This window comes from Zootoca vivipara, chromosome 2 (genome assembly GCF_965207765.1).
Source record: "Zootoca vivipara chromosome 2, rZooViv2.hap1.1, whole genome shotgun sequence".
Classification (NCBI taxonomy): domain Eukaryota; kingdom Metazoa; phylum Chordata; class Lepidosauria; order Squamata; family Lacertidae; genus Zootoca; species Zootoca vivipara.
In genome coordinates this window covers 34,648,790-34,675,860 of record NC_142584.1, presented here as the reverse complement: position 1 = coordinate 34,675,860, position 27,071 = coordinate 34,648,790, and the positions used below count along the sequence as shown (strand labels likewise).

The 27,071-nt window shown below is 43.0% G+C and overlaps 1 protein-coding gene and 1 long non-coding RNA gene across 4 annotated transcripts in view; one reads left to right on the top strand and one right to left on the bottom strand.

The window, feature by feature from the left end:
• SEPTIN9 (septin 9) overlaps positions 1-27,071 on the top strand; it is a 219,895-nt gene that overhangs the window by 11,296 nt on the left and 181,528 nt on the right. The window contains exon 2 of the mRNA XM_035104583.3: positions 22,907-22,963. Coding sequence (XP_034960474.1) covers positions 22,907-22,963 — 57 coding nt within the window. The remainder of the gene's footprint in view (positions 1-22,906; positions 22,964-27,071) is intronic.
• LOC132591747 (uncharacterized) overlaps positions 1-27,071 on the bottom strand; it is a 55,967-nt gene that overhangs the window by 27,922 nt on the left and 974 nt on the right. Inside the window, exons 2-4 of one of the 3 annotated variants that reach the window (XR_015948056.1) lie at positions 24,473-24,579; positions 23,954-24,065; positions 4,241-4,364 (exon numbers count right to left, since the gene is read on the bottom strand). This is a non-coding gene — a long non-coding RNA (uncharacterized LOC132591747). Of the gene's footprint in view, positions 1-4,240; positions 4,365-23,939; positions 24,066-24,472; positions 24,580-27,071 lie in introns of all 3 variants that reach the window. The other 2 variants (XR_015948054.1, XR_015948055.1) reach the window with 2 other exon arrangements.

The following is a 27,071-nucleotide window of genomic DNA, read 5'->3' as shown; positions in this document are numbered from 1 at the left end:
TAGGGAGTCCACTGAGCTCTGAAAAGAGCTCTCAGCACAACATCTCTAGCTAGGAGAGCAGAAGCAATTACACTCTCTCAACACCAGTGACCCTCTACAGCAGAGTGTGCTTGTATTGATGTTCTCCCCTGAGATGCTGCTCAGCACTTCAGCTGGGTAGTTCGCCAGCAATTTAAGCACCATGCCACTGATATTAAATTGTGCATTGGCCCTACAGCAGCAGAGGTGCTTTTTTTTAAAAAAGCAGAAAATTGTTGTGTGTAAACATGACAGTTATTGTTGAGCAAAGATCCTCTTTGCAGTTACTGGTTCTCTTAGGGAAAAGCTAGATATGATAGCGGCACAGATCCGAGTATTTGAATTAAGCTGCCATCAAATCTTCCTCCGCTCCCTACGTGCCACCAATTGTGTATTAGTAGAGAGCTATCTGCACATCATTCCACTTCGTTAGTTGTTCTGTGATGCTTCTGCAGTGGTACTGCATAATTGCCATGTGGTGGAGGGGCACCCTTGCATAATACCACAACAAATGTGCAGAAACTGGAATACTTGTGGTATGAAAATAATTATTGCTATGAATGTATGGATGTAAAATTGTTTATGGGCTGCTTTTGGGGCACAGCCCTCTCAAGGTAGCTTACAAAGCATGAAAACACAACGCAAAGAGCTAACAGCCATTTAGAAACCTAGGCTAGTTAAAACATATAAAACAGCACTTAACAATGTGAAGGTTGGCCTGGATAAATGTGTTTTAAAAACATACTTAAAGGGTTGCAGCTTTGGGGGGAGGGAATACACCTTGCTGCAGAGGTAGTTCCACATTCTAGGGATGTAGATATATGCATGTACTGGTACTAGGGGCTGTGCTCTGCTTGCCAACCCCTTGCCATTCCCCCCACGTTAACCCCCTCCAGCTTCCCCTTTCCACATCATTTTGGGAAGCTCACTTTTCTCCTTCCCATCCCTATTTTTGTTTTTTTTTTAACATAATTTTTATTGGTTTTTACAAATTACAAAAGATGGTACATACATAAACACCTTTTCCACCTTCTTCCCACCCCCCTCCATGGGTCCTCCCCTGCCACAGAAGTATCCCACGCAGGTGATCAGTCAGAAGTGGTCCATTTTATGATTGGGTTTCTGTCCTCCTCCCCCTCCCCTGCCCCCCAAGCCCCCCCCTGCCACCAGGGAGCTCCAGTGAACCAGGGCAGTACGCAGGAGTTCATCCATCCAACCATCTATTGTCATACCAAAAAAAAAAAAGAAAATACAAAAAGAGAAAAAGAGAAAAAAGAGAAGAGAAAAAAAAAAGACAAAAAGGAAAAAAGACAAAAAAAAAATTCATCATAATTGTTAAATTCATAATTGTTAAACCATATTTTGTGGGCTTCCCCACCCTCCCACCCTTCCCCGGTTTTCCTCCCTTATTTATCATCTTCAACAGTTTCATAGTTCATATTTTATAACATACACCTTTATATCTTATACCACTTTTAAACTATTATCATTTTCGCCTATTGTCCAATCACTGAGAAATCAAACTCCCATTTTTTCTTCCCGTGCCTAATTTTTACCCCTCTATAGGCCTCCATATTTTCACCTTTTTCCAGAATCAATTCACTTTTTAAACCTATAACTATTCCCAAACTAACCTTACTCCCCCCGAGTACCTGCTCCACCCCTCCAATCCAGCAAGTTCCATAGTCAGCAGTCCAGTTATAGTCCTATTAACCCATCCTTACAATCACCACTTCACTTTCCCTTCACCCCACCCCCTGTTTGCAGTCTTTTGCCATCCAGGCCTCCATATCAGACCCCTGAGCTTCTTCTCTTCTCTGCTTAATTTTTCCTTCTTCCCTGTGGTCATTCTGGAGTTCCAGTAAATCCAGTCGTGCCCCCCTCGAAGGGGAGGCACTCCATCCAACTTTTTGTAGAGTAAAATCATCATTTTTTTCGTGATGGGCTTCATTTTGTGTTAAATCATCACAGTCGTCATCATTGTCATTCTCACATTCATCTTCTTCAGTTTCAAAAGCTTCATCTTCTAGGAAATCATATTCTGTCATCACAATCTGGAATTGTTGCTGTAACACTAGCCGTTGTGTCTCCTCTTGACATAGTTCTATTCTTGTTTCCCACATTAAGGTCAAAACAGTCCGCTGAAACTCAGGCGGGTACCTTTTTGTTGACATAGTTCAGTCCTGTCAAGGTCAAAACTTGTCACATGGGGTGGAATATGATCGCAGTCTATTTTCTCGACTCCATTTTAACAAGCTGGCTGCATTCTTAAAAATAAAGTTCGAACTCACATTTCAAAAGCATATAAACCAAAAAAAAATTCCCAAAAAGTCCAGAGATAAAGATAGAAATAAAATTTAACTATAAATCCTGGTCAGCTCACTGGGTTTTCTGGGCTGCCGGCTCCCGAGAAAAAGAAAGGTCTTTCTTAGTCTTAACTTCATTCTGCAGGGCAATCACAACAGTCTCTCTCCCCTTTTACCCTGCATTTAGGGGAGATTCTCTTTGATGCCTTTGAGGAATCCTTTTAAGTTAAAATCTTCTGTTTACGGCTTCGGGTTTCTGTTTACTGTCTCTTATGTTACCGTGGGGGGGGGGTGGCTTCCTCTTTTCCCCTCTCTCCCAGGTCCAAATTGTTGCCTTAATTTACATTCCAAAGAATCCAAATTACTCACAGTCTATTCATTTGCTGAATGTTCTTTGAAGAATTGGCCACCTCCACTTCCCAGACTCGCAGCTTCGCACTCTCAGAGCAGCAATGTCAGCCTGTCCGCCGCGGTTCACCTCCTCGCTCTCGGGGGCTTAAACAAAGCCGATCCGGGGAGGAGAGAGCCCGCTTTTGGCGCCGCCAGGCAAAATCTGTCCCCAAAAAGCACGATTTGGGGCTTTTAAGGAGGTTTCGTTTCGCTGGAACGATTCCCTCCACCTCTGAAGCGCCGAGGTCCGCTCCGCTGTGCGGACCCCCGTCTGAGCAAGATGGCGTGGTCAACCGGAAGCCTCCCCATCCCTATTTTTGAAACCACTTCTTTCTTCTGTTTCGCAGCCCTGCTTTCCACCTGTTTTCTCCTTCATCCCTATGTCCATGCCACCATCTCCTCTTCTTTTGCGCAACCCCCCCCCCAGCCGCCTTGCACAGAAACCACCATGGTAACCTCCTGCATCTTCCTTATTATGAACAGGCAGCTGTTCATAATAAACATGCATAATTTAAGTATAGCACACCATGCATAGATGAGAAAGATGCTACTACGATGACTGAGGTAATCCAGCTGTGTAACACTGACTGTATCCCAGCTATTTAAGTCTGCCAACTTTTAAGCTACTTAAAGCTGCCAGGGACTTTTATCATTGGGAAATGTTGCTGCTTGGAATGTCTTCATGTGGGTGGTCTTTCCTATTCTGTCATTCAATGATTAATTTCCTGGTAAAGATCCCGCTCCCACTCCATGGGTGAACACATAGGCATGGTTGGCAGCATGTCATTACTTGAAGCTGACCTGATGCATGCGTTAATGCTTATCAGGACCATTTCAGTTTCTGAGTCTGACTCAGCATCTCAGCTCTTGCAAATGTGTCTTGATTATCTTTACCGTTAATAGCATTGCTTCTACCCCTTATTGCAGACATCCCCAAACTCAGCCCTCCAGATGTTTTGGGACTACAATTCCCATCATCCCTGACCACTGGTCCTGTTAGCTAGGGATGATGGGATTTGTAGTCCCAAAACAGCTGGAGGGCCGAGTTTGGGGGGGGGCTGCCTTATTGCAAATATATATCTCTGTAACAGTTCCCCTCTCCACTTTTATAATATTGAGACGTGATCAAATTAAACAGAATGGTGGGAGATTGAGGACACAGACAAAAGAAAGTACTTCTTCACACAGCACCTAGATAAACTATGGAAATTGCTACCAGAACACATGGTGATGACCACCGGTTTAGATGGCCTTAAAATCAGCTTAAACAAATTAATGTGACTCTGTTCTAGTAAATTTAATAAGTAGAAGATGTGGTAGAATATTCCCCAAATACTCACACTCTAGGTCAGGCACCCCCAAACCCGGCCCTCCAGATGTTTTGGGACTACATGGATGAAGTTATCAAGGGCTCACAGGAGACAGATATTGGGTAGTGGCTGCCTTTGGTAACAGCAAAGGGGAACCTGAATCTTGTCACATACTCTCTAGGCAGATTTGTTGATTTAGACTGGAGGCCTCATTACCTGAAGCCATGGTCACAGCTGTAGTAGGAATTTGCTCTTCTAATATCACATTAGGAAAATTTTCAGAACCAGGTGGGTAGCAGGTTTCTTCCACAGGCTGTTATCTCTGGGGTGATCAAAGGCACTGGGGAAAAGATTTAATCTTATTTTCATATGACAAGGTGAACAAAGGAAATGAGTACAAGTTGCCTCAAACCCCCTCAGGAACTGAATGGCTTGAGGTCTTGAGTTGCAAGTGCCTGGACATGTACAGCAACTGCATGAATTACAGAAAGAGGGGGAGAACCCTCTGCAAGTTGCAAGTCAAGGCAGGGAGGATTAATGGACAGATGAATGTAGGGTAGGATGGCTTTGGCATAACTGTAGTGCTGGGAAACTGCCCAGGACTGACAGCACAAGAGAATCATATTATCTCTGTAAACAGAAGGAAGACTTAGGCTGCCACCCAGGCAGCAGTGGAGGAAGCACCTCTCCTTTGTTGCCTTCTCATTGCTGCCTGTCTGGGTCTGAGGAGACCACAAAATGCCTGGTGGTGTCAGAAGGGACTCAGAAAGTTACCCTTTCCAATGCCCAGTTCAAAAGCAGGACCACCCACCCCTTAAGCAACCAACTCAGCCTTGAGTGCTGTATGCGGCCCACAAAAGCAGAAAATACATAACACAACAAGGAGCTTGCAATGCAGTTGTTCTACATGACTTGTGCAAAAGAGCTGAGGCAAAGAATATTAGAGAAAGAGGAGAGGAAATAAAGGGGTGGTTTGCTAATTTGACCTGATGGGGTTGAGCAAAACTAATCCATGAAGGGCTCCCTTCATCTAAACACCAATTGGAGCCAACCACACATGTGTTTTCTGTCCATTCAGCCAGCATCCTTCCTTCCAGTGGAGAGCCAATCAAGTTGGTATGACCTGTATGACTGGTTTTGCCCATGTGTGTTGTTTAATTCTCACAAAGTGCTCTCACACACTTAACCTTTTGCACTTTCCAGGCACAATACTTGCCGCAGTTGATTACACCACAATGCTTCCATGGCACTATGCTTGGGGTTGGGTCTGAAGCCATTTCCATACACCCTCTGTTAGCTGGAGAGTTATTGTCATAGGTACAAAATCCTTCTAGGTCTGCGGTATTCTGTTGCTTGAGGTGTTGGTAGAAGGTCAGGCCAGACAGAGTGCATTGAAACCATTACCACTTATGGACTGTGGGAATGAAAGAGGGAGGTGAGCACTCCTTGTCAGTTTCCCATGGGCAACTGCTTTGTGACTGTGAGAACAGGATGCTAGACTAGATGGGCCTTTAGCTGACCCATCAGGACTTCTTTTATGTTTTTTCCTTTTTAGTTAGAGATCTATGGAGTACACATCAGGCTCTTTAAGTTGTTCAGATGCTTTCCATGTATGATGTTTTATAATCAAAAGTGTGTAGAACAAAAACATAGCAAATATGAGTACAAAGTTGTGGCTTGCTTATATTTCTGGGATTTGTCTTTTTGGTGCCCTTGACTGCTTCTAACTACTGGTATCACACAGATTGGGGTGGCCAGCATGGTGTGCACCAGATGTTGTTGGACTGCAACTTCCCATTGGCCTCAGAAAGGTGGTCAAAGGTCAGGGACAATAGATGCTGTAGTCCAGCAACATCTGAAGTACATCATGTTGGTTCCCCATCTTGGATCATCTGACATACAGTCTATGAGCAGAATCTGGAATGTTGCATCCCGCTGTTCCGTTTGCATTGATGAGATCTGTCTGCAGTGAACATTAAACACCTGCCAAAGGATTATATTTTAAAAGGTTGCTTCAATAAATAGGCTGCTTTGTGCATTTTCTCCTCAGACCGGTTATTTGGCTTAGAAAAATGGTATAAAGAAATGAAAGTTGCAGTTGTTAAGTGGAATTGCAATATGTTGCAAGCTGTATATCTCAGCAGTGGAGGATTGTCCACTCTCCTGATTTTATTCAGGGAGGCCTGTGATTATAATAAGCTACGTGGTGGAGCACATGAGAAGTGAAGGAGAGCATTGCAAGACCCCTATGAGCTTGGCTCAGGCCAGAAACCGAAAAGCTAAACAAAGGAAATAATATATTTGTAAATCCAGTTGCCTGGTGGCGAGAAAGGCCAGAACTGTACTCTTTCCGTTGTAGGAACTGGAAAGCAAAACAAAACAAAAATCCTTGCCTCGGGGCTCTTTTCCATGCCACGTATAACTCACTCATGTCTTAAGAGAAGGATTAATACATGTTGCTGCCTCTGATAAAAGACACACTAGTATGACTGAGACACACCCTGGCCCTTGGAATGCAACTCTTCTGGGAGAGAGTAATATATTAACCCTTTCCCCAAGGATGATTTACAGTGTAATCCTAGGCACGCCTACTTGGAATTGAATTCCATTGAGTTCAACTGGGCCCACTGCCAAGTAAAGTGGGTACAGGATTGCAACTCCCTAACAAAGGCACTGGAGTGGCTTCCAGGAACATGTCCAACAGTATAAGGTGGTGTGGTAGGACGGTGACACTCACCTGACCTCCAGTCAGTAACGTTGCTGCTGCTTCCTGGGAGGAAGAGGAGGGGGTGAAGTGTTAGTGAGGTTGGCATGGTGAAAATGCACCAGCAGAACCAATCTGGTGCTTCCGTTGGTGTGTTTGCACCATGCCAACCTCACTGCCACATAGCCTCTCCCCTTCTACCTTTCAGTAAAGCAGAAGTGACGGACTGGAGGTCGGGCAATAGTGAATAGAGTAAATAATAAATAGTAAACTAGTTGTTATTTAGTCGTTTAGTCGTGTCTGACTCTTCGTGACCCCATGGACCAGAGCACGCCATGCACGCCTATCTTCCACTGCCTTCCGCAGTTTTGTCAAACTCATGTTGGTAGCTTCGAAAACACTGTCCAACCATCTCGTCCTCTGTCGTCCCCTTCTCCTTGTGCCCTCCATCTTTCCCAACATCAGGGTCTTTTCCAGGGAGTCTTCTCTGCTCATGAGGTGGCCAAAGTATTAGAGCCTTAGCTTCAGGATCTGTCCTTCCAGTGAGCACTCAGGGCTGATTTCCTTCAGAATGGATAGGTTTGATCTTCTTGCAGTCCATGGGACTCTCAAGAGTCTCCTCCAGCACCATAATTCAAAAGCATCAATTCTTTGGCGATCAACCTTCTTTATGGTCCAGCGCTCATTTCCATACATCACTACTGGAAAAACCATAGCTTTAACTATACAGACCTTTGTTGGCAAGGTGATGTCTCTGCTTTTTAAGATGCTGTCTAGGTTTGTCATTGCTTTTCTCCCAAGAAGCAGGCTTCTTTTAATTTCATGACTGCTGTCACCATCTGCAGTTATCAAGGAGCCCAGGAAAGTAGAGCAGGAGCCCCCCCCCCCCCGTTTTAAATGACAGCTATCTTCTGTAAATAATGATAGCCTATCCGGGATATTTCCCATTTGCAGAAGGGAGTTTTATATTTTATTGCAATGAATCCTAAATGAGAGTTTTGACTCCTGTTAATATGTATTACATGCTGCATTTAATACATTTTACTGTCCCCATATAGAGGAAATTCTGTGTTACTACCTTCAAGGGCAAGATGCTGGCTAGAAAATTCGGTAGCCCCAAATTAGAAGGGAATGCATCTGAGGCTGTTGCGGAAACCTGGCCTCCACTTGAAGTACTAGTGAAATTGTTAAAAGGTGATCTTATCTCCACCTGAAAATCCTGAGATTTTGCTGTCCTGATGATTAACCCAATCTTTTGCCTAACCTTCCCGTGAAATGCCAAAATGTATATATAAAAAAGTGGAATGCAAACTCTGGTGCAGCAGTACTAATTTCAAGGGAAGTCTCCACTGATTCACAACCCCCCCCCCAAATTCCTCCTAAGCTGCTCAAGTTGTTTTTCCTTTGGCAGCTTTTTATACAACAGAAATGTGAATTCACTCCATTAACTCAATTCGCACGATTAATACCACGTGGCTTGGTCCTGATAGCACTGCACTTCCCCAAGATCCATGAGAAGAGGGTCCCTGCCCCCCAGTATTGGACTCAATTGCACTGCGACAGCACAACTGATTTCCATAAGTAAACAACAGCATTGGACACCCATGTTGCTGCCTTGAGAGTGGGGGTCATGGGCTGAGGGTGGGCAATGCAATCTGCCCAAGGAAGGAGCAATGTAGTTGCATGGGACCCCAAGCAACTTTCCAAGTTTTGTGTGTGTGTGTGGGGGGGTATTTTCCACACGAAGTGCAGACGTGCAGAAAGTTCCTGTGTAGAAGGGTCCACCATTCAAGCTCACGACTGAAATCAACAGGGTTTTTAGTCACTGGTAAAGTGGTTGCCCACTTTATCATGTGCTATATGATGTATGAATGAACTGACCACATGGAGTGTCCCACTTGCTTATAGAATTTGCACGACCAGTTGCTGAGGTGGGTGCACTGATGTACTAACATTGCATGCAAATGGGACAACTCATGTGGTGCAATGCATTTTAAACATTAAATATGGCACACTTGAAATGCTTACACAGGAAAGGACTTTGGCCCTGACTGCACTCCTGTCTCTCAGCCTACATCCTTACTGCCACTTTAGGTTCATCATCAAAGCAGGGGGGGGGGAGAGAGAGACAAAATCACCTGAGGGTGGTGGTAGATGTCCCTAGCTTTTCTCACATACTTCAAGACTAGGAAAAAGATAACTCTCAATGAGCTCAGAAGGCCCATAGAGACTTTTCAGTATAATTTAGCAAGATGCTTGGATTTTCTGGAGGCTGATACTCCCCAAGAAAGCATCCTTCATCCCTTTCCATGTAAGCCAAGGTGTTTGTTTCTCAATGTAAGCTCTTGTCTGGTTTTGATTTGCAAGATGTTAAGAAAGGGGTGACTTGAGACAGTTTTTGGTGAAGTTGAGGAGGAAAGGCTGAGTGGGTAGGAGAAGGACTGGTTTTTGTTCTTAGACGATGCAGCTGTCTGATCTAAAACATTTCCCACCAAACTGGATCAAGTTTTCCTCCCTTCTGGGAATCAAAGTAACATGTGCCTTTCCTGATTTTAATTTGTTACCCTGTTAAAAAAAAATCTGGAGAGACTAAATAGTTGGCAAAAGAGTGCTTTCCTTCCCCCTCTCCCCCCACCCGCCTGCTCTCCTCATTTTGTGGTACTGTTCTTTGGAAAGGGGAAAATCAAGAGATTTCCATATTTTTATACATGTGTGTGTTTGGGGAAAACATATATATTTCATTGAAGGTTCTTGTTATGTTGATAATACCCAAGGTCCAAACATGTGGTGTTGGGAAATAAAGGCTTAGGAAATGATGTAGCTCGGTGGTAGAGCATCTTCCTTGCATCCAGAAGTTCCCAGGTTCAATGCCTAGCATCTCTAGGTAGGGCTGGAAGAAACTCACCCATCTGAAATTCTGTGGAGCCACTGCCAGTCATTGTAGACCAGCGTTTCTCAACCACTGTTCCGCGGCACACTAGTGTGCCGCGAGACGCTGGCTGGTGTGCCGCGACGTGCGGTGATGAGAAGGGCGATTTGCATTGTCACGTGACTGGTGGCCGCCAATAGGCAGCGCTGACCCGCCGGAAAGCAATATTTCTCCTCCTCTTTCCCAAAGCTCAATGCAAACGAGCCTGGTGGCCGCCAATACACAACACTAACCCGCCGGAAAGCAATATTTCTCCTCCTCTTTCCCAAAGCTCAGTGCAAACGAGCCTGGCGGCCGCCAATAAACATCGCTGACCCGCCGGAAAGCAATATTTGGCAAGTGTTTCTTACAGTCATAATTATAATATAGGGTGGCACAGAGTTAATTTTTTTAACTTTTTTAATGGTGGTGTGCCTCGTGATTTTTTTCACGGAACAAGTGTGCCGTGGCCCAAAAAAGGTTGAGAAACACTGTTGTAGACAATACTGAAATGGAATGGACGCAATGGGTTGACTCTGTATAAAGTTCCTATGTTCCTATCATGGTTTTTTTTTTTTGCATGAAGTGTAACATCAGATCAGAAAGCAAGAAATTACACTATTGGTGATGACAGCAAGCATTTAAGGGTTGGGTAGCAGACAGCCCTCTTTTGAGCCATCCGATACATGGGTTTTCATCTAGCATTCTGGTCCTGAATGATATGCAAAACTGCCTTGGGTGGCATGCAGGTAGTTTGGGCTGATAACAGTGACAATCTGCCTGGGGCCATCCTATGGCCCATCACCTTGTTATGTTATTTCCACAAGTGAGAAAAATGGTTGTATAATGGCTAAACTGCCTTTAGGTGAACTCTTAATCCTCCTCTGCCTCTTTGGGTCCTGTGGGGAAGATGAGGTTGTAGCTTAACGGCTTAAGGTACCTGGCAAATAGGTTGTAATAGGCAGTCCTGGGACTCAGCTATACAGCTGCAAATAAAACGTTTAAAATGTGTTGTAAAGTTTAATATACAAATGTGACACTAGATGACAACAGTGAGCTATGCAAAAGTCAATGTATTTTCAAAACGTTTTTTAAAAAAGCATTTTCACTGCATTTTTTATTTGTGTGTAGATTCCACCCTAGTTTGGGATATAGAGCATTTGCAGAGCCAGTCTCTCCACAAAACAGAAGGGATCCCCTGACTGCCTTCCAGACTCTTCATAGTTGTTTCCATCTGGTTTCTGGAGCCTGATCATTTGAGACAATTGGAAACCCCAGCTGTACTCCTTTCTTTTCTTTTCTTTTTTCTCATCCTTGATAGAGTCCATTCTTTTTTCTGCTCCATGTATAGGAAACAATTAATGTAAGAGCATCCAAACTGCTTGTTGATGTTAATATCTACAGAACTAGAATATCTAGTTCTGTTTCCACCAATCCTTCTCCTCCAGGGAATGAAACTAACTAGCATGATATGTGAGTGCTAGGATCTTCTATTGATTCTATAGATTGAAGAGAGGGTTGCAGGAAGATTTTCCATTAGTCTCAATGTCTGAACTTGGAATTTCCTGGTTAAATCGCCTGTTCCCATTGCTTTTATCACATGCCAGTTTAATCCTTGTATGTTACTTGGTATCTAGCACATAAATTATCTATGGTGTCTTGCTGGGGTAGGGAGGCTACTTCTTAATATGTGAGGTGTGAGCATAGATTTGCTTATCAGTTGCCTGCATAGATAACCTTCTCCACTGCCTTTTTATCCCTCCCCCTCTGCAAGGATTATTGTACAATAATCTCAATAGTCTTCAAAAGCTGTGGTGCATGATTGCTTAAAGAGCAAGAATGAGATAAGAAGCCTGATTTCTTCCAGCACACATATTATGGCTTTGTGAATTAAAGCAGTACAATTTGTCTCTGCTTCATTCCAGGAAAGTATTTAGCATGGTAACTCACAAGCAGCTTCCGAGGGTTCTGCTATTGCTTGAGGCTGCTATATAAGCTCTAAAACACCATAGTGTGGTGGCAATCAGGTGCATTCACTGCAGCAAAGCAGGATAGCAATACTGAAAGGCCCTCTAACAGAGTCTGTGGCAACTCTGCTGCCACCCACCCAAGTGATGCTTATTGATGATAGCCCCATATCATCAGTGAAGGTAACAATCACTCCAGAAATGTCATGACAATATCATGGTAATCTCATAGACACGCACAGTGCAGAAGTGGGTGGCCACTAACAGCACATAGCACCTCTCATGTTGACCACTGGGTTGTGGGGAAATCCAAGATGCAGGAACCACCAATTGGGAATGTCTGACCTTCCCCACTGATTGCATCTTTTTTGTTGGTCAAAGGACAGAAACTCGTGTGTTATGATTATGTGAATGCAATTAACATACACACTTCATTATGTAAATAGTAGCCACAGGGAAAACTGGGTAGCCTCCAGATTGTTGTGGGGGTGGAGAAAAGGAGTTGAAATCTTTGTCTCCCTGCCACAGTCCTTAAATATATATATATATATAAGCTTATCCAAAGGCACTACTGTATTCGCGTTCCAAGCCTCTATTTGCACCCTGGTTTCAAACTGTGGTTTGGAGACACGGTTCTAACCATAGTTTGCCAGAAGAGGGAACCTATGTACTAAAATGGCAGGAGGAAGCAGATAAGCTTGAGTTTCCAAACCATCCTTGGGAGAATTGTCTTTGTGGTGACTGAATGCATTTAGCCACAGCCAGATAACTGCTTGCTGAACTGAAGGCTCGTTCTGAATATGCCTCCCTAGGATGAAGAGGGTAGATGATAGTAACACCAAATTTCTTAATTGTTTTAGAACCACTGAAAGCTGCCTTACATAGAGACAGACCACTGGTCCACCTAGTTCAGTATTGTCCAGCAGCAGCTCTCCCAGGTTTCAGACAGGGAGGCTGCCCTCCTTAGAGATAGCAGGGATTGAACCTGGGACCCTCTGCATGTGAAACAGATGTTCTTCCATAGAGCTGTTGACTTCATTTTGTTTCTCCTCCAGCAGTAGACTTTCCACATTTTTGAAGCTTTTGTTATTAAAAATCTGTAAAGCTAAGCAGAAAAAAATGGTAGGTTCAAGTTTGTCTTACCCTATACTTTAGTTCAGCCATGGGTCTTTGGGTGCCCAGTAGTTTTCCTGCATGATAATTGTAGAGCAGAAGTAGGCGATCTTTGTAATAAAGTGGGGAAACACTGTGTTGTGCTTCTGTTTGTTTGCAGGTGAGCTGCCCACACTTTTATGCAATTACTGCCTTGCTTTCTAGCTTGTTAGGGCCCAGTTGTGCTGATAGATATGAGATGAGACATGTAAAGGTTGCTAAACTGAGCAGCTGGTTCAGACTTTTAATGGGAAATGTCCAGCATGTAACTTTAATGATTCTTGGCTTACTTGCTAATAAAACAAAACAACAACACCAGCACCACCACCACCACCACCAACTACTACTAATAAAAACAAAATAAAAAAAATCCTTCCAGTAGCACCTTAAAGACCAACTAAGTTTGTCATAGGTATGAGCTTTCGTGTGCATGCACACTTCTTCAGATACTGGAGGGATTTTTTAAATTTTGTTTTGACCACGTCAGACCAACACGGCTACCTACCTGTAACTACTACTACTACTACTACTAATAGTAATAGTAATAAAAATAATAAAGAAACACCACTCAGAACTATTTCGGACAACATTCACATTGTCTATAATTTGCACATTCTTGACAATTGCCTAGCAACTTGAAAGTAACATGGCCAGATAGTGAGTAGTCAATATTATGATGCCTTTATGTCAATATTGATGCAGCCACAATTGAAATACTTCTAGTCACGCATCTCAAAAAGAGCAGGCAATTATCTAGAAAAACGTAAGTAGAGCCATTGGACCTGAACTGGAACAAAGGCTCATCTAGTCTCGGCACCCTGAGAGGAGAATAAGGGCCTACTGGATCAGACCAATGTCCATCTAGTTTAGCATCCTGTTCTTGCAGTGGCCACCCAGATGCATGCAGGAAACTGGCAAGCAGGAAGAGAACTGTAGCCCTTGTGTCTTGTTTGTGGGTTTGCCATTGACATCTGGGTGGCCACTGTGAGGACAGCATGCTGTACTTGGTGGGCCTTTCATTTGATCCATCAGGGCTTTTCTTAATATTCACAAACATGGACAACCCCCATCAGAAAGACCAATTGTATCAGAAGGATCTAGGTGTACATGTGGACCCTTAGCAAAAGGTGTTGATCTTAATCTTCATGTATGTGATTTCTCTCTGTGAGATTGGTTACGGGAGCTATAATTGCTATTAGCCTCTTTTCTTTTTCTAAGTGTGAATTCTAACATAGCTTATAAATGTAGTTCCTTTTATTTAAGTCTTGTAAGAGTTGTAGCATATGCAAGAGAGGACCTGAACTGAAGCTGTCAATTCAGGGACACATACACACACCCAGAAGTGTGTTTGTGTATGTGTGTGTGTGAAATGCCTCCTAAAATTATTGGAATCTCTTGAACGGGTTTTGGTAACTGAAAGATGGGTTTATGAATTCCTTTTTAATAGAATAACTGATGCAGGTTAAATGCACGTTGCACATGCCTTGAATTTGCTCTGGCTTGTGGTAGGATCCAAGTTTGCACCTTGTCAGTACTGCTCTTGATTTCCCACAGACCCTTTTTCTATGAATGATGAGCAGTAAGGAAGGGAGATGTTTGAACAGGGGTTAAAGTGGGAGCTGCTGATGGTCTCCTCTTAATAAATCATCCCCTGGGAAAATCCAACATTTGCCTTTTAGAGCCTTACCAACGGGGCGGGGGGGGGGGGGGACACCAGCAGTTTAGGCATATATCCTCATGTGACAGGTTAGTACATAGAAACTGCAGCAGCTGTTGATTAATGCTGCAGCATCAGTTGAAGGTTTGGGGGATGCAGGGAAAGGTGAGTCTTTAAAATAAAAAACAGAGAGTGGAGCGTGTTTGAAATCAGAGCAGGAAAGAAGCAAAGGGCCACAAGGGAAAAGTCTGCAGCTGAAAAATACAAGCATCTGTTTAAAATGCAATGGCAGAAATCTGGAGTAAAAACCTCTTTAAAAAAAAACCCCTTTAAAAACCCCCACCACATTGCTTTTAAGAAACACACTGCTGTTTTGTGTCAGAAAACGCTCCAAAAACTAAGGAGGGTTTCAGCTACATGAATAAAATAGCTTTCATACAGAAGGCAGCTCTCCCTACATAAAGAGTGCTGTGGGTGGGGCGGGCTTGAGAAAAACGAGGCGCAGGACAGCAGAGGGAGTCTGAGTGCTGTTTAGAGTTCCAGGGGAATGCTAGACCTTAGGTTTAAAAGTCAGCTTTCCTTCCTCAAAATGGATTTTGCTGCCCAGACTGGCTGCAGCCTGATTTTAGTTAAACTGACTTGAGTATTTAATTTTTGCAATTTGTTGTATGCCTTTCTTAACATTTGGAAATGGATTGTTTTTAGGGAGGTTTTGTTAAATTCATTAATATACTGTATGTGAATGAACATTCTCTCCCACTTATCTGGGAAGGCTGTACCTTCTTGGCAAATGTAACAGGATCTGATTGCTCTTTTGGGATAAGAGATGTCAAGTGTGGGGTATACGCCTTCAGGTGCAGTTTTTTCCCATTGAAGTATTTGCAGGAACATTTGAGGATGTATCCATTTTCTTCCTCTGCTTACTTCCAGAATATTCTATTAGAGCTTTTTTTGATCAAGGGGTCCCATTGATCCATGCTCCTGGGATTAAATCAACAAGCTTTGGAGTTTAACTGGAGTCAGGATTGATTCTTCAGAATGCTGTGCACACTAGGGATGGTGGTACTGGGGGGGAATTGAATCAATTTGCATTTTCAAGCTACCTAACACACACTTTCCAAAACAACACACAATCTGAAATACAGTCATCCTTTGAAATACATACATCTCTGAATTTTTCCAGTGCAGCTATCCTGCCCGGTATTGTGTACAAAAATGTATATACTGTACTGGGATAATGCATGAATAAAAATGCACATATTCATGAAGAAACAAAAATGCATTATATTTGGGGGAATTGCTTTGCAGAAACATATGCATTAGGAGAAATTTGCACTAAAACCCTGATGATTTTTTTAAAAAAAATTGCAAGCTGATTCAGAAATGAATTTAAATTGAATTTAAGATTGGAAAAATGAGAAATAGAAACAGAGAAACTTAAATTGGCAGGTTTATTCATGCCTAGTACACACTCTGCTGAGAGATTAATGACATGAAAGAAGCTCCCATGCTTGATAGTACCTGAGTGACCTCAAAGACTGACTTTGCATGGCAACACTTATTCAGAAATGTATGTAAACAGTAACCATAGCTTCAAGATCAGATGGATAAACCTTGGATTAATCACAGAGTTCAGTGTGCATGGAAAATAAGATCAAATTGTGTGTGTGTGTGTGTGTGTGTGTGTGTTTAAGAACCGAAACCTGAAACTTCACACTGGAAGGAACTGTTTTTTAACTTCATCCAGGTCAATTAAACACACACACACACACAACTTTGGGGAATGTTTCTCCACCCTAAGCTATATTCCAATAAAACTCAGGGTAGTCAAATATCCCAAAACCAAACCAAGGCTATGATGTCAGAAGGAGTCTGCTTCCCTGATCCAGTTTTTGTTTGAAAAACACAACAGGACATGTTTCATCTCAAAACATTTTATCCCCAGACTCTGGTCATGTAGTATTTTGTTACATTTATTTGTTGGTTATAAGTTGTATTTATAGGTACTGTGAATTAGTTTTATTCACGCCTTTGTACACTACTTTGAAATCTTTAAAATATTATATGGTTCTTTTCAAGAGCTCTTGAAAGCCCATAACTGGAGGTTTTCTACGATGCATGGGAAGGGTGGAGGAAAATAATTAAGATGAGCCCTAACCCCATGTGCTGCTCTGGTTCGCCAGAAGCTGCTTAGTCCTGCTGGCCACATGACCTGGAAGCTGTACGCTGGCTCCCTCGGCCAGTAAAGTGAGATGAGCGCCGCAACCCCAGAGCCGTCCACGACTGGACCTAAACGGTCAGGGGTTCCTTTACCTTTACCTTTAACCCCCACTAGTATCTCAGTGAAGAAAGTGCATTGTTAAGTATGCCCCTAAAACAAGGTACCGGTAGATTTTTTTTTACCAGCCAAAGAGAGACAGCTTTTCAGATTATTCATGTAGTGATACTGTATGTGAAAATCTACTACCTTGTTTTAAGGGCTTTTTCTAACAAGGTAGAAAAACCAACATGCTTGCTGATTTCTTCCTTCTATCCCTTGTAGTTTCACCCACATTCCACTAGAAGGCAAGGGGGTGATCTCCATTCAGGAGACTCTAGTGCAGGGGCTAGCAACCTTTTTCAGCCTGGGGCCGGTCCACCATCCCTCAGACTATGTGGGGGGCCAGACTATATTTTGAAAAATTCGAAAAAAATGAATTTCTATGCCCCACAAATATTCCAAAGATGCATTTTAAATAAATGCACACAATCTACTCATGTAAAAACACGGTGATTCCTGGACCATCTACAGGCCGGATTTAGAAAGTGATTGGGCCAGATCTGGTCCCCAGGCCTTAGGTTGCCTACCCCTGCTCTAGCGGTATATGACCTGTGCAACCTGCTAGAACCCTTTGTTACAAGTGCAGCATAGTTGTATCTGTGCTTCAAAGACTGTGCCTTCTCATCTTCAACCTGCCACCCAAATATCAGCAGATCTGGAACAGCAAACCTATTTTCCACGGAAAATCCCATTCTTTGCTGCAGGGAGCCAAATTTACACACCAAAATCCCCCAGCCTTAATTACTGCGACATGGTGGTAGAAAGCCAGTCATGAAGTAGGAACAGAGATGGAACCCAAGTTCTTCAATTTTGGAGGCTCAAAGGGGGGGAGGCCCTTATGGGCCCTTGACATTAATCTAGGGGAGCCTGCAGGATTGTGGTCATTCAGGGCTACAATCATTATTTGCTAAAATCAAGAGCAGAAAGATTATAGTATACCCTAAATTTGCAACACAAATGTCTGGCCCTGCAACCTTGCCAGCCAGCCAGCAAGCAAATGGACTTCTTGTACCTATGTCCAGCTTTACAAGCTTCTCATGGGCATCTGGTTAGCAACTATAAGAACAGGATGCTGGACTCAATGGGCTGTTGGCCTGATCTAGCCCAGCTTGTCTTACAGTCATGTTCTTATGACTGTCAGCTGTGTAGCAAGTCATGCTGGAGTTGCCAGTCTGAAGAGCCAACTGCAGAAACACCTTTTCTCTCCCTTCCCTGAAGTGAGCTGTATGTACCACATTGCTGCCAGGCATATTTGAGGCAGAGAGAAGCACAAAGCACTCATACACATGGCTTGTGTTTTCAGTGCAGCTGCGCTTGGCTTAAATTTGGCAAGTGGTTCCTTTACACAGAGGCTGGGAAACCATAAATTTTTCAATGAGTGTTTCTGATTAATGCTGGAAAGCAGCTGTGGCTTTGCATATTCCTCTTGTTGGTTTAATTTTAGTACTAATAAAGGGGAGGGCTTGTTTGAACTATTGCAAGGGAAGTAAGATGCAGTCAGATGAACATCAACAGGCAAATCACTTGGGTCCTTTCCTTTTCACATTACCATCTTCAACCTTAAAAACAAAACAAAATATGCTGAAGCCAGTCACCTTTTATTTTGAAGGAAATGCAGCTATGTGGGGCTAAGATCTGAAATGTGCTCTCAATCTGGATAGAGGACTTGCACCAGTTACCCACTGAAATATCCCTCTCTCACCACCAGTTGCTGTTTGCCCCTGAAGGTGATGTACAATAAACTGCATCTTGAGGGCCAAAAAGCAGTCAAGGTCCCCCCCCCCCCACATACACACAGTAGGTGAGAACAGTATTAAAAATGTGCAGAGTCCCCTTCTGGATTAGGAGTGTTCTAGATTGGACAAGCCATTTTTGTAAGCAATAGTTGCATATTCCAGTTAGTCAATATCCAGTAAATAAGATCTGGACCCATTGTTTTGAGTTACCTATACACCGCTTGGAGACAATTGTAATTAAGTGTTATATAAATTTAATGAAGCGGGGGGAAATGGTAGCCCTGACTCTGAATCAGATTTGGAGCAAGTACTCTTGGAGGGGAGAACCCTAGCAGAGATTTAAAATCACAAAACATGCAGCAATGTAAAGCATGGAAATATAGGCTGTTGGACCTTTAAAATAGCCTCTTTCTAAGTTGCTTCCAAAGTTCTCAACTTTCCTTAGCATAAAAAGGGACCACATGTTCAGTAAGTTAAAAAATGGTTTACTTACAAACTTTTCAAAGGTAAGATTCATGTGCTTTTCCAAACAGTGGTAAGAAAACACAGTATAACTTAGGTTCCAAAATGGTAAATATTTTTAAATTGTTTGTATAGAAACACAAAAATGGATTGCTTAAACCACATAGTCTAAGCTTGAAGCATCCACCTTAGACCCCCTTACTGGTAGGGTTCACTTGGCAGAAATGAAAAGAACAAAGGCTTCATAAATTTTCCTCCCAAGGTGAAGGGGAGTGACCTACCTAAGCATGGCAGGACAGCTTACTCTGTGGTCTTAACTCCTTCATGCATTAATTACGGTAGAGTTAAGCATGTTGGTTATATAAGGCTGATTGCCCCACATTTTCAACCATCCCCTTAAGCTACCCCTTGAAGAAGCAGCTTGACCTGTGGCCATTAGCAAATGATTATGCATTTCATGGCATGGAGGTATGTTTTATAGATTGAATGCTTAAGACCAACCTCCTTTTAAAATCACGGAGGCAGGCCTGGTCAGGTATGTGTGTGGTTTTTTAATTAATTGAGGAATTGTTAGAGAGGGAAGGGCCCGAAGATCTTCCATTCTGATAACTGTTCCCTGAAGTGAAATATTTCACACACTATGTTTGGGACGAAATGCAATGAAGGCTGCACTGAGACAGCACTTCATTCCATTTTCAGAATGCTTCCTTACCTGACAATTTTTGTATTTTATGTGATATTTCACACATCATTAAAAACCACTTCTGGTAAACTAATACAACCTAGTGGAAGTTTAGTGCACATTTGTGTGTTAATTGCTTGCAGAAAATATCCATTTGCAACCCTGCTAGCCTGGATAATTGTGGGAATTTTGTGCTGTAATTACCTGCTGTTTTCCTGGATCTTGCCTTGTAAGGAAATTTGGGGTGGTTTGACCTGAACTTGCATTTCTTTTCCATTTTTAATTTCTTGCTTGAACTGGCCGACGTAAAATGGGAAGGGCCAGTGGGGAGGGAAATTCGAGACGGAAGGAGTTACAGAAGGCCAGACTGGGAGGCTTGATTAGAATATTAAATGCTTGGAATTGAAGAAAAGTGTCCAGGAAAGGGGGAGTCTGTTATCAGCGTTATCGAATCGTGGAAAATTGGGTGAGGCTTGCCAAACCAGATGCCATAAAGTCTCAAGGAATATTGTCCAGACGCAAAATGGCTAACCACCCCAAAGACTATAATTTAGCATAGCCGGGATATAGTCATGCAGTGGAATGTTCTTGGATGGCCCATCTTTTAATTTTTGAGCTGTTCCATTTCAATGGAGAGTAGAAGTGGGAAAGGAGCTGCAGATTAGAAGAACAGTCTTACGTTTGTCTCCTCCCCTTGCCATACACTTTCATTGGGTTTGCCACAGTGCTTTCCCAGCAGAATTTGAAGGCATTTTAGCTACTGTGATCAATGCCAAAGCCTGCAATTTCCTCCAAATTATGTAAAAATGTCTGCTAATTCTAAGCAATTTGTGCTTTCAAAATCTAGAATTCAGAATAATGTTGATTAGCTTTTGTGAGCACTGAGGGGAAGGATGGTTGGTAAAGGAAACAGACAAGATGAGCAGGAGCGCAGAGGATATTAGCTTCAAGGGACGGCTGGGTGCTCTGTAGGCAACAAATGGCTGCATTCCTGTTGACTACTGGGAGCCATTTTGAGCCCTTCCTTTCGGCTTCTGAGTGTTCATGGACAGATCAATATACTGTAGGACAGGCATCCCCAAACTGCGGCCCTCCAGATGTTTTAGCCTACAACTCCCATGATCCCTAGCTAAGAGGACCAGTGGTCAGGGATGATGGGAATTGTAGTCCAAAACATCTGGAGGGCCGAAGTTTGGGGATGCCTGCTGTAGGACACCATCGGTTTAGTCTTTGGCACCTCTCCACAACTGCCTAAGTCCCCTTCTCTCCAGGGTTCCCCTCCCCCCCACATCAAGCAATCAGAGACTGTGTCTGCACATCGCCAACTTCTGCTCCAACCTTTTCATGCCTCTTCTGGTTCTTCAAGACAATGAGGAAGGGGAACCTGTTGCAGCAGGAGAGGATGACACCCATAACTCTTCACCAGCCTGATTCATCTCTGCCTCTTGGCCTCCTCCCACCCTCCTACTTCAGCTTCTGCCTCTGATTCTGAACTTCTCTCTGCAACAGACTCTCCCAGCTCACTAAGCCCTGTTACCTACTCAGCTTCCGACACCTTCCCTTCCCAATCTTCTTCCTCCTCTCCCTGTGACCGTTCATCATTGTCCCACCACCACTCCCCAGGCTCTGAGCCTTCTTCCTTGGTGGTTCTCCCGCTAGTTCCTCCCACCACTCCTCTGTGTCCAGCCAGTCCATGACAGTTAATGGAGCTACATTTTCAGGGCTGGATGCCCCTTAAAGAGCTACAGCCAAGTCAGTGGAGAAAGTACTGTTTTTTTCAATTATAACAGAACCCCAACTACACCAGTGTTAGTAGTTTCAGATTGACTTTAGTCTCCTTTAGAACAGATAAATTGTTTAGTCACACGTCATATTTCAATGTAAAAATCCTTATAATGACAATAATACTTACTTAACAAAGGAAGCCACGTGGCACATATAGAACCATGCAGACGCATAGGGCATGAGTCACTTTTTCCAAGCAGACCTGTCAGCAGCAATCGTCATCATCTTTGTCTAGTTTCCTTGTGTTTGTTGCTTGTTCTGTCTCTATCCTGATGACACACAACTCTTTTTGAGATGTGATGAAGGTGTATCTAAGACATGAGTAGGCAAACTAAGGCTTGGGGGCCGGATCCAGCCCAATCGCCTTCTAAATCTGGCCCACGGACGGTCCAGGAATCAGCGTGTTTTTACATGAGTAGAATGTATCCTTTTATTTAAAATGCATCTCTGGGATATTTGTGGGGCATAGGAATTCGTTCATTCCCCCCCCTCCAATATAGTCCAGCCCCCCACAAGGTCTGAGGGACAGTGGACCGACCCCCTGCTGAAAAAGTTTGCTGACCCCTGATCTAAGGCTTAGCCACTTAGTTCAGAACTGAGGGACAGACTGAATATCCAGTGACTATTGTCAGAATTGAATAATTAAGAAATCACAGCAATAGCAATCCAAGGGATGCTTGGCTTGTGGGTATGAATGACACATGTTTCAAGAGGCTTGTAATGTTAGGTAATCAACTTCTTCCCATTCCCAACAGTACCCCAGGGTGTCTAATGGCTATTGTTTGCTTTATTTGAAAAGTCATATATGAATGGCAAGCAAAGATTTAGCAGGCAGAGCTTTTCTTAATAGTCATATGCTATTTTGGGGGGGGGGAATTAAGTTCCTGCAAATCTCTTATCACATAGTTATTAAAGCATCGGAAGCCCTGCCAGGGGTGGAGGAAGAAAATCCTCCCAGAATCCTGTGGGTATGGTAGTAATTCCTCCCCTGCCCCTTATATGACTGGGTTTTGACTATGGCTTTCTAAAGTTGCTGTTTCTTAGAAATAGGAGTACAACCAAAGGTGATGATCCCAGGTCCCTTCCAAGCTGCTTCTTACTACACAAAAGGCATACATATAGCACTATCTGAGAGTCTGAGAGCTACTGGTTCTGACAATCTGGTTGTGCCCCTGGTCTTTGTTTCTGCAGTAAATCAGGCAGAAATTTGAGAACCATTGGCATTTTTAGCTCTTGATTCCACCTAGGATGTTTCTTGCGAAAAGGCAAACAAGATATTTGATGTCTTGGGTTATAGTTGGTACATTCCTAATTTAGGGATGGTGACTGTGAGGACAGTGTGCTTGGCCAGATGGGCCTTTGGCCTGATCCAGCCAGGCTGTGATGTTTTTATGCAAAGTATCTGAAGTTCAGTAGTTCACACCTGTTTGCTAAATATAGATCCCCTGGCAAGCCTTGTGCTTGCCATCACCTGCTTAGCCTCTAATGCCTATTTTTCCTTTACCGTAGGAATCTCAAGGACCTCCAGTGGGAGACTCCGAAGATTTGGTGACCCGACAAGTCCAAGTAAGCTGCATTAATATCTCTCTGTTTCTCTCTGACCTTCTACTCTCTGATATAAAAGCTACACAGATCTTGCCTGAGTGGCAGCCTGCATTTCAAAACAGACCCAGCCTGCCATCCCCAGTGAGAAGAGTAAACCAGAAGCTAAAGAAAAATGCAGCAAAGCTCTTATAATATCTATTCCAAGGAACAGCTTGTAATGGGAACAGTGTGGTTGTCCAATGGATATGGAAAGAATAAGCAGGAAATTGCAACCTTCATCATCCCCATAAGCTCTCATGATGAGGGGTGTGTTGGGGACCTGAACTGCAGCAGAAACACTTAATGGGGTCCTAGATAACTCCAGCTTACAATTATGTTTATTGCATGTGGGTGTTTATATTTGATAAGTGATTTTGATGTAGAGTTACTCTCCTAATTGCAACTCAGTAATTTTTGCTCTGATAGAAAGCAGGTGGGTGGAATTTTTCTCTGTCAAACAGGTGTTTCCTAGGCTCATTAGCACATCGTCTATCATCACCATTTGGAGCTTCTCAGGCTTTGAAAGATGCTTCTTCTGTGGAATTGCTTTTCCACCAGTGGCTGGCTGGCTTAGCCTATGCACACACTGTACATTTAAAGCACATTCTCTCCTCCACCCCAGCCCAAATCCTGGAAACTCTAACTTTTTAAGGCTGCTGATCATTGTGACTCTGTAAGGAGCGAACTATAGTTCCCAGGATTCTTCGGAGGGTTTAAAGATATGGTGTAGCTGTGGCCTTAGAAGGCTTTAGCACTCTAAGTACGGTATAGAGACTAGGGCCAGCCCATAACCTTTTGCTGCCTGAGGAGGGAAGACAAGATACACACACATACCAGTCAAAGCTTCCTTCGACACTGGCAATGGGGTAGTGCACTTGAGGACATTGAAGTAGAATAAAGAACACAAGACAGGCGGCATAACACACACACACACACACACACACACACACACACACACCTGCCTCTCAGCACCTTGTGGCTGTGCTGCTTCTCCCCAAGTCTGCTGTCTGACACAGTCACTTCAATCTGCCAGGCAGTGTCTTTTGATGACATTGATCTCTTCAGTGGCATGCTGCCTTGAGTTCTTTGGAGGAAAAATGAAATATGAACACAGTTAAAATGTAATTGTATGAAAGCAGTTTTATTTTATCATTTTATTTTGCATTTTTATATACTGCTGAACACCACATCAGTCTCTGAGTGGTTTACAAAAACAATGCATATGATAAGTATTATTTATTGATTTGATTCTTTATTTATATTTATATACTGCCCTATACCTGGAGATCTCAGGGTGGTTCACAGAACAAAATCAAAATATAAAACCACAAATACACATAATCCCCCCATGAATGAAAGAAAAATATGCATGTTTTAACTTTACTCTCTTCTCAGAGATTCTTAGCATTAAAAATATGAAGTAAGATATTAACTGAAACATTATGCACAGTTTACCAATTGAAGTCAGCTGAGACTCCAGGCATCACTTACAGTTATGGCACGTGGCTCCACTGTATAGGGTCGCATCACAGTTGCAAGAGAAGCTGTCCCACGTCTGGGTGCACTTGCCTCCGTGCTCACAGTGATTGGGCACACACCTGTTGGGGTGAGAGAGAGGGAGAGGCAAACAAGCACATCAGGATGAATGAGTGGCTCCATTTTGGGGCAGCCCAAACAGCACAGCATGGCAATTAATCGTCATTATATTTAGGTGGATTAATATAATACATGATGGAAGGCTGCAGGTCCATTTGGAAACAGGGAAGGGAAAGTGAGGGCAATAGGCTATACTTTCTTATGTCCATTACATTTTTACAGGTCACATCCATAACTACTAGTATATATCAGATATATATATATATATATAGAGAGAGAGAGAGAGAGAGAGAGAGAGAGAGAGAGAGAGAGAGAGAGAGAGAGAGAGAGAGGGAGAGAGAGGGAGCCAGGGATGGCTAACCCTTTTCAGCCAAAGGACTGCATTAAAGGTTGGCCAACTGTTTGAAGACTGCATGGCAGTGTGCATGAGTAGTCATAGTCAAAATAGCTGTGCCCATCTAAGCTGTGCACATATGGTCCATGTATATCCAGCACACATGTGCACAGTGGCATTCAATTCTCTCTCTCTCTCTCCACCCACCCGCCCACCTACCCACCCACCCACCACTCTATCACAGCTGATTTACCCATTGCAGCACAGGGAAGAGGTGACTTCTTCACAGCATTGAGGGGTGTGGTTTGAACCTCTCCACACATCCCAATGTGTGATGGAGATTCAAAATGCCCCATTTTAGTGCTAGGAGAGCTTTAGACATCATCTTGCAAGCCAGTGCTCCTCTTGCTCCAGCCATGTGATGGGGATATTTCTACAGCACTGTACTTTACTGAGTGGAAAGGTTTAAATCTTTATTCTTACTGCAGCTCTGCAACTGGGAGAGAAGATGCCTGATTTTGCCCAGGGTGGTGGGCCACTAGCAGTGACTTGGCAGACCAGATGTGGCCCATGGGTTGACCAAAGCTGTTATAAGACATGGTGTGTCTCAATACAGAATACAGTGCAGCAGTAAATTTATAGTCCATATTGTCTAAGAAATAAGGACAAACATTAATTTCACTCTATCATCCATCCAGATAGGAATGGCCCCTGCAATTCCCACCCTGGACAGGCAGTCCAGAAGAGTTTATTTAAATTGTTAATTTTTTACCTACCTACCTACATAATTTTATATACTGGAAGACACAAGGCAGAACCCTATCTATCAAACACACCGATCCATTGGCTGATTTGTTGTTGTTGTTGTTGTTGTTGTTGTTGTTGTTGTTGTTGTTGTTGTTTTCAATCTCCTTTCAATTGCAATTCTTCTTTGTGTATTTATTATTATTATTTTTGCTTGATGCATTGTGAGTAATGCCATGTCTTTGGAAAAGAGGCAGCCTGGCACAGACAGGGCATTGCATCATTGAATAATATGCCCCATGGATACCCACTGACTACATCATTTGGATGGATTCAAGCTGCAGGTGGTTCTCTTATTTTTTTTTAAAAGCAACACTGACTTCTTTGACAGAATGTTGCCACACGTGGAGTTCATCATAGTCTTTGCATGAGAAGCAGATTGTAATGTAACAACCATTCCTGACATAATGTTGTTTTATGGGCAGTGGATAAATCTAGAATGGTTGACGTTTGCAGTCCCTTTTTTAGTCTAGATAGACTGAGCTTCCTCTTGCTCCTCACACATCCAGTGGAAATTCCAAAGGGGCATAGTTCATTGGTAGAATAGCGTACCATTCAAGATGATCTTCAGCTAGATATTGACCTGATGGTTAACTAGTTTGTTTCTGCCTGTACTAGATAAATCCAGCATTTATTGATTCCCTCCAGATGTTGTTGACTACAGCTCCCTTCATCCCTCACCATTGACCATGCTGGCTGGAGCTGAAGCATAACATCAACTGATGGGGCACCATGTTGGTGGCCCCTGATGTTGATGTTAGTGACAAAAGTGGGATTCAACTAATGAGTCCCATCAGTAGAAGTGCTGTGCAAGGGTTTCTGCTTGCTCAGTGGGGCTGGGTGTGCATGGGGCAGGGAGGTTCACTCCATCTGGCAAGCTGAAATGCTTGCCCTGATGGAATGATTTCTTTAACACGATGTTGAATCCTCCCTATTTATTTTTCATGGCTGAAAAAGCAAAATATTAAAGCCTGCCTTGCTTATGAACTATGAGAGATATCTTTTCTTTATTGAATTCTTAGATATCACATACGTTTTTCACTACCTCAAAAAATGTACCTGTATTGATGTTTTGTTAAAATACAAACTGGTTACATTTAAATATATAATTTCAAAGGCAGATTATTATCAATCAAAGACTCCTTAATTTTTCAATAGCCCTACTTCTTACACATGGATCTCTACAAATTATAGTGATCAGTTTGAAGATGTGTTGTACAAAGAATAACTTGTCTTTCCTTCCAACTGGCTGGATCAGAAATTTAGTTTAATTCCTTCCAGTTTATCAGGCCAAGAATTGATGTTTGGCCTGCCCACTCAACGCCTCCCCCTTTCCCCTGCATGCTGGCTTTGGGG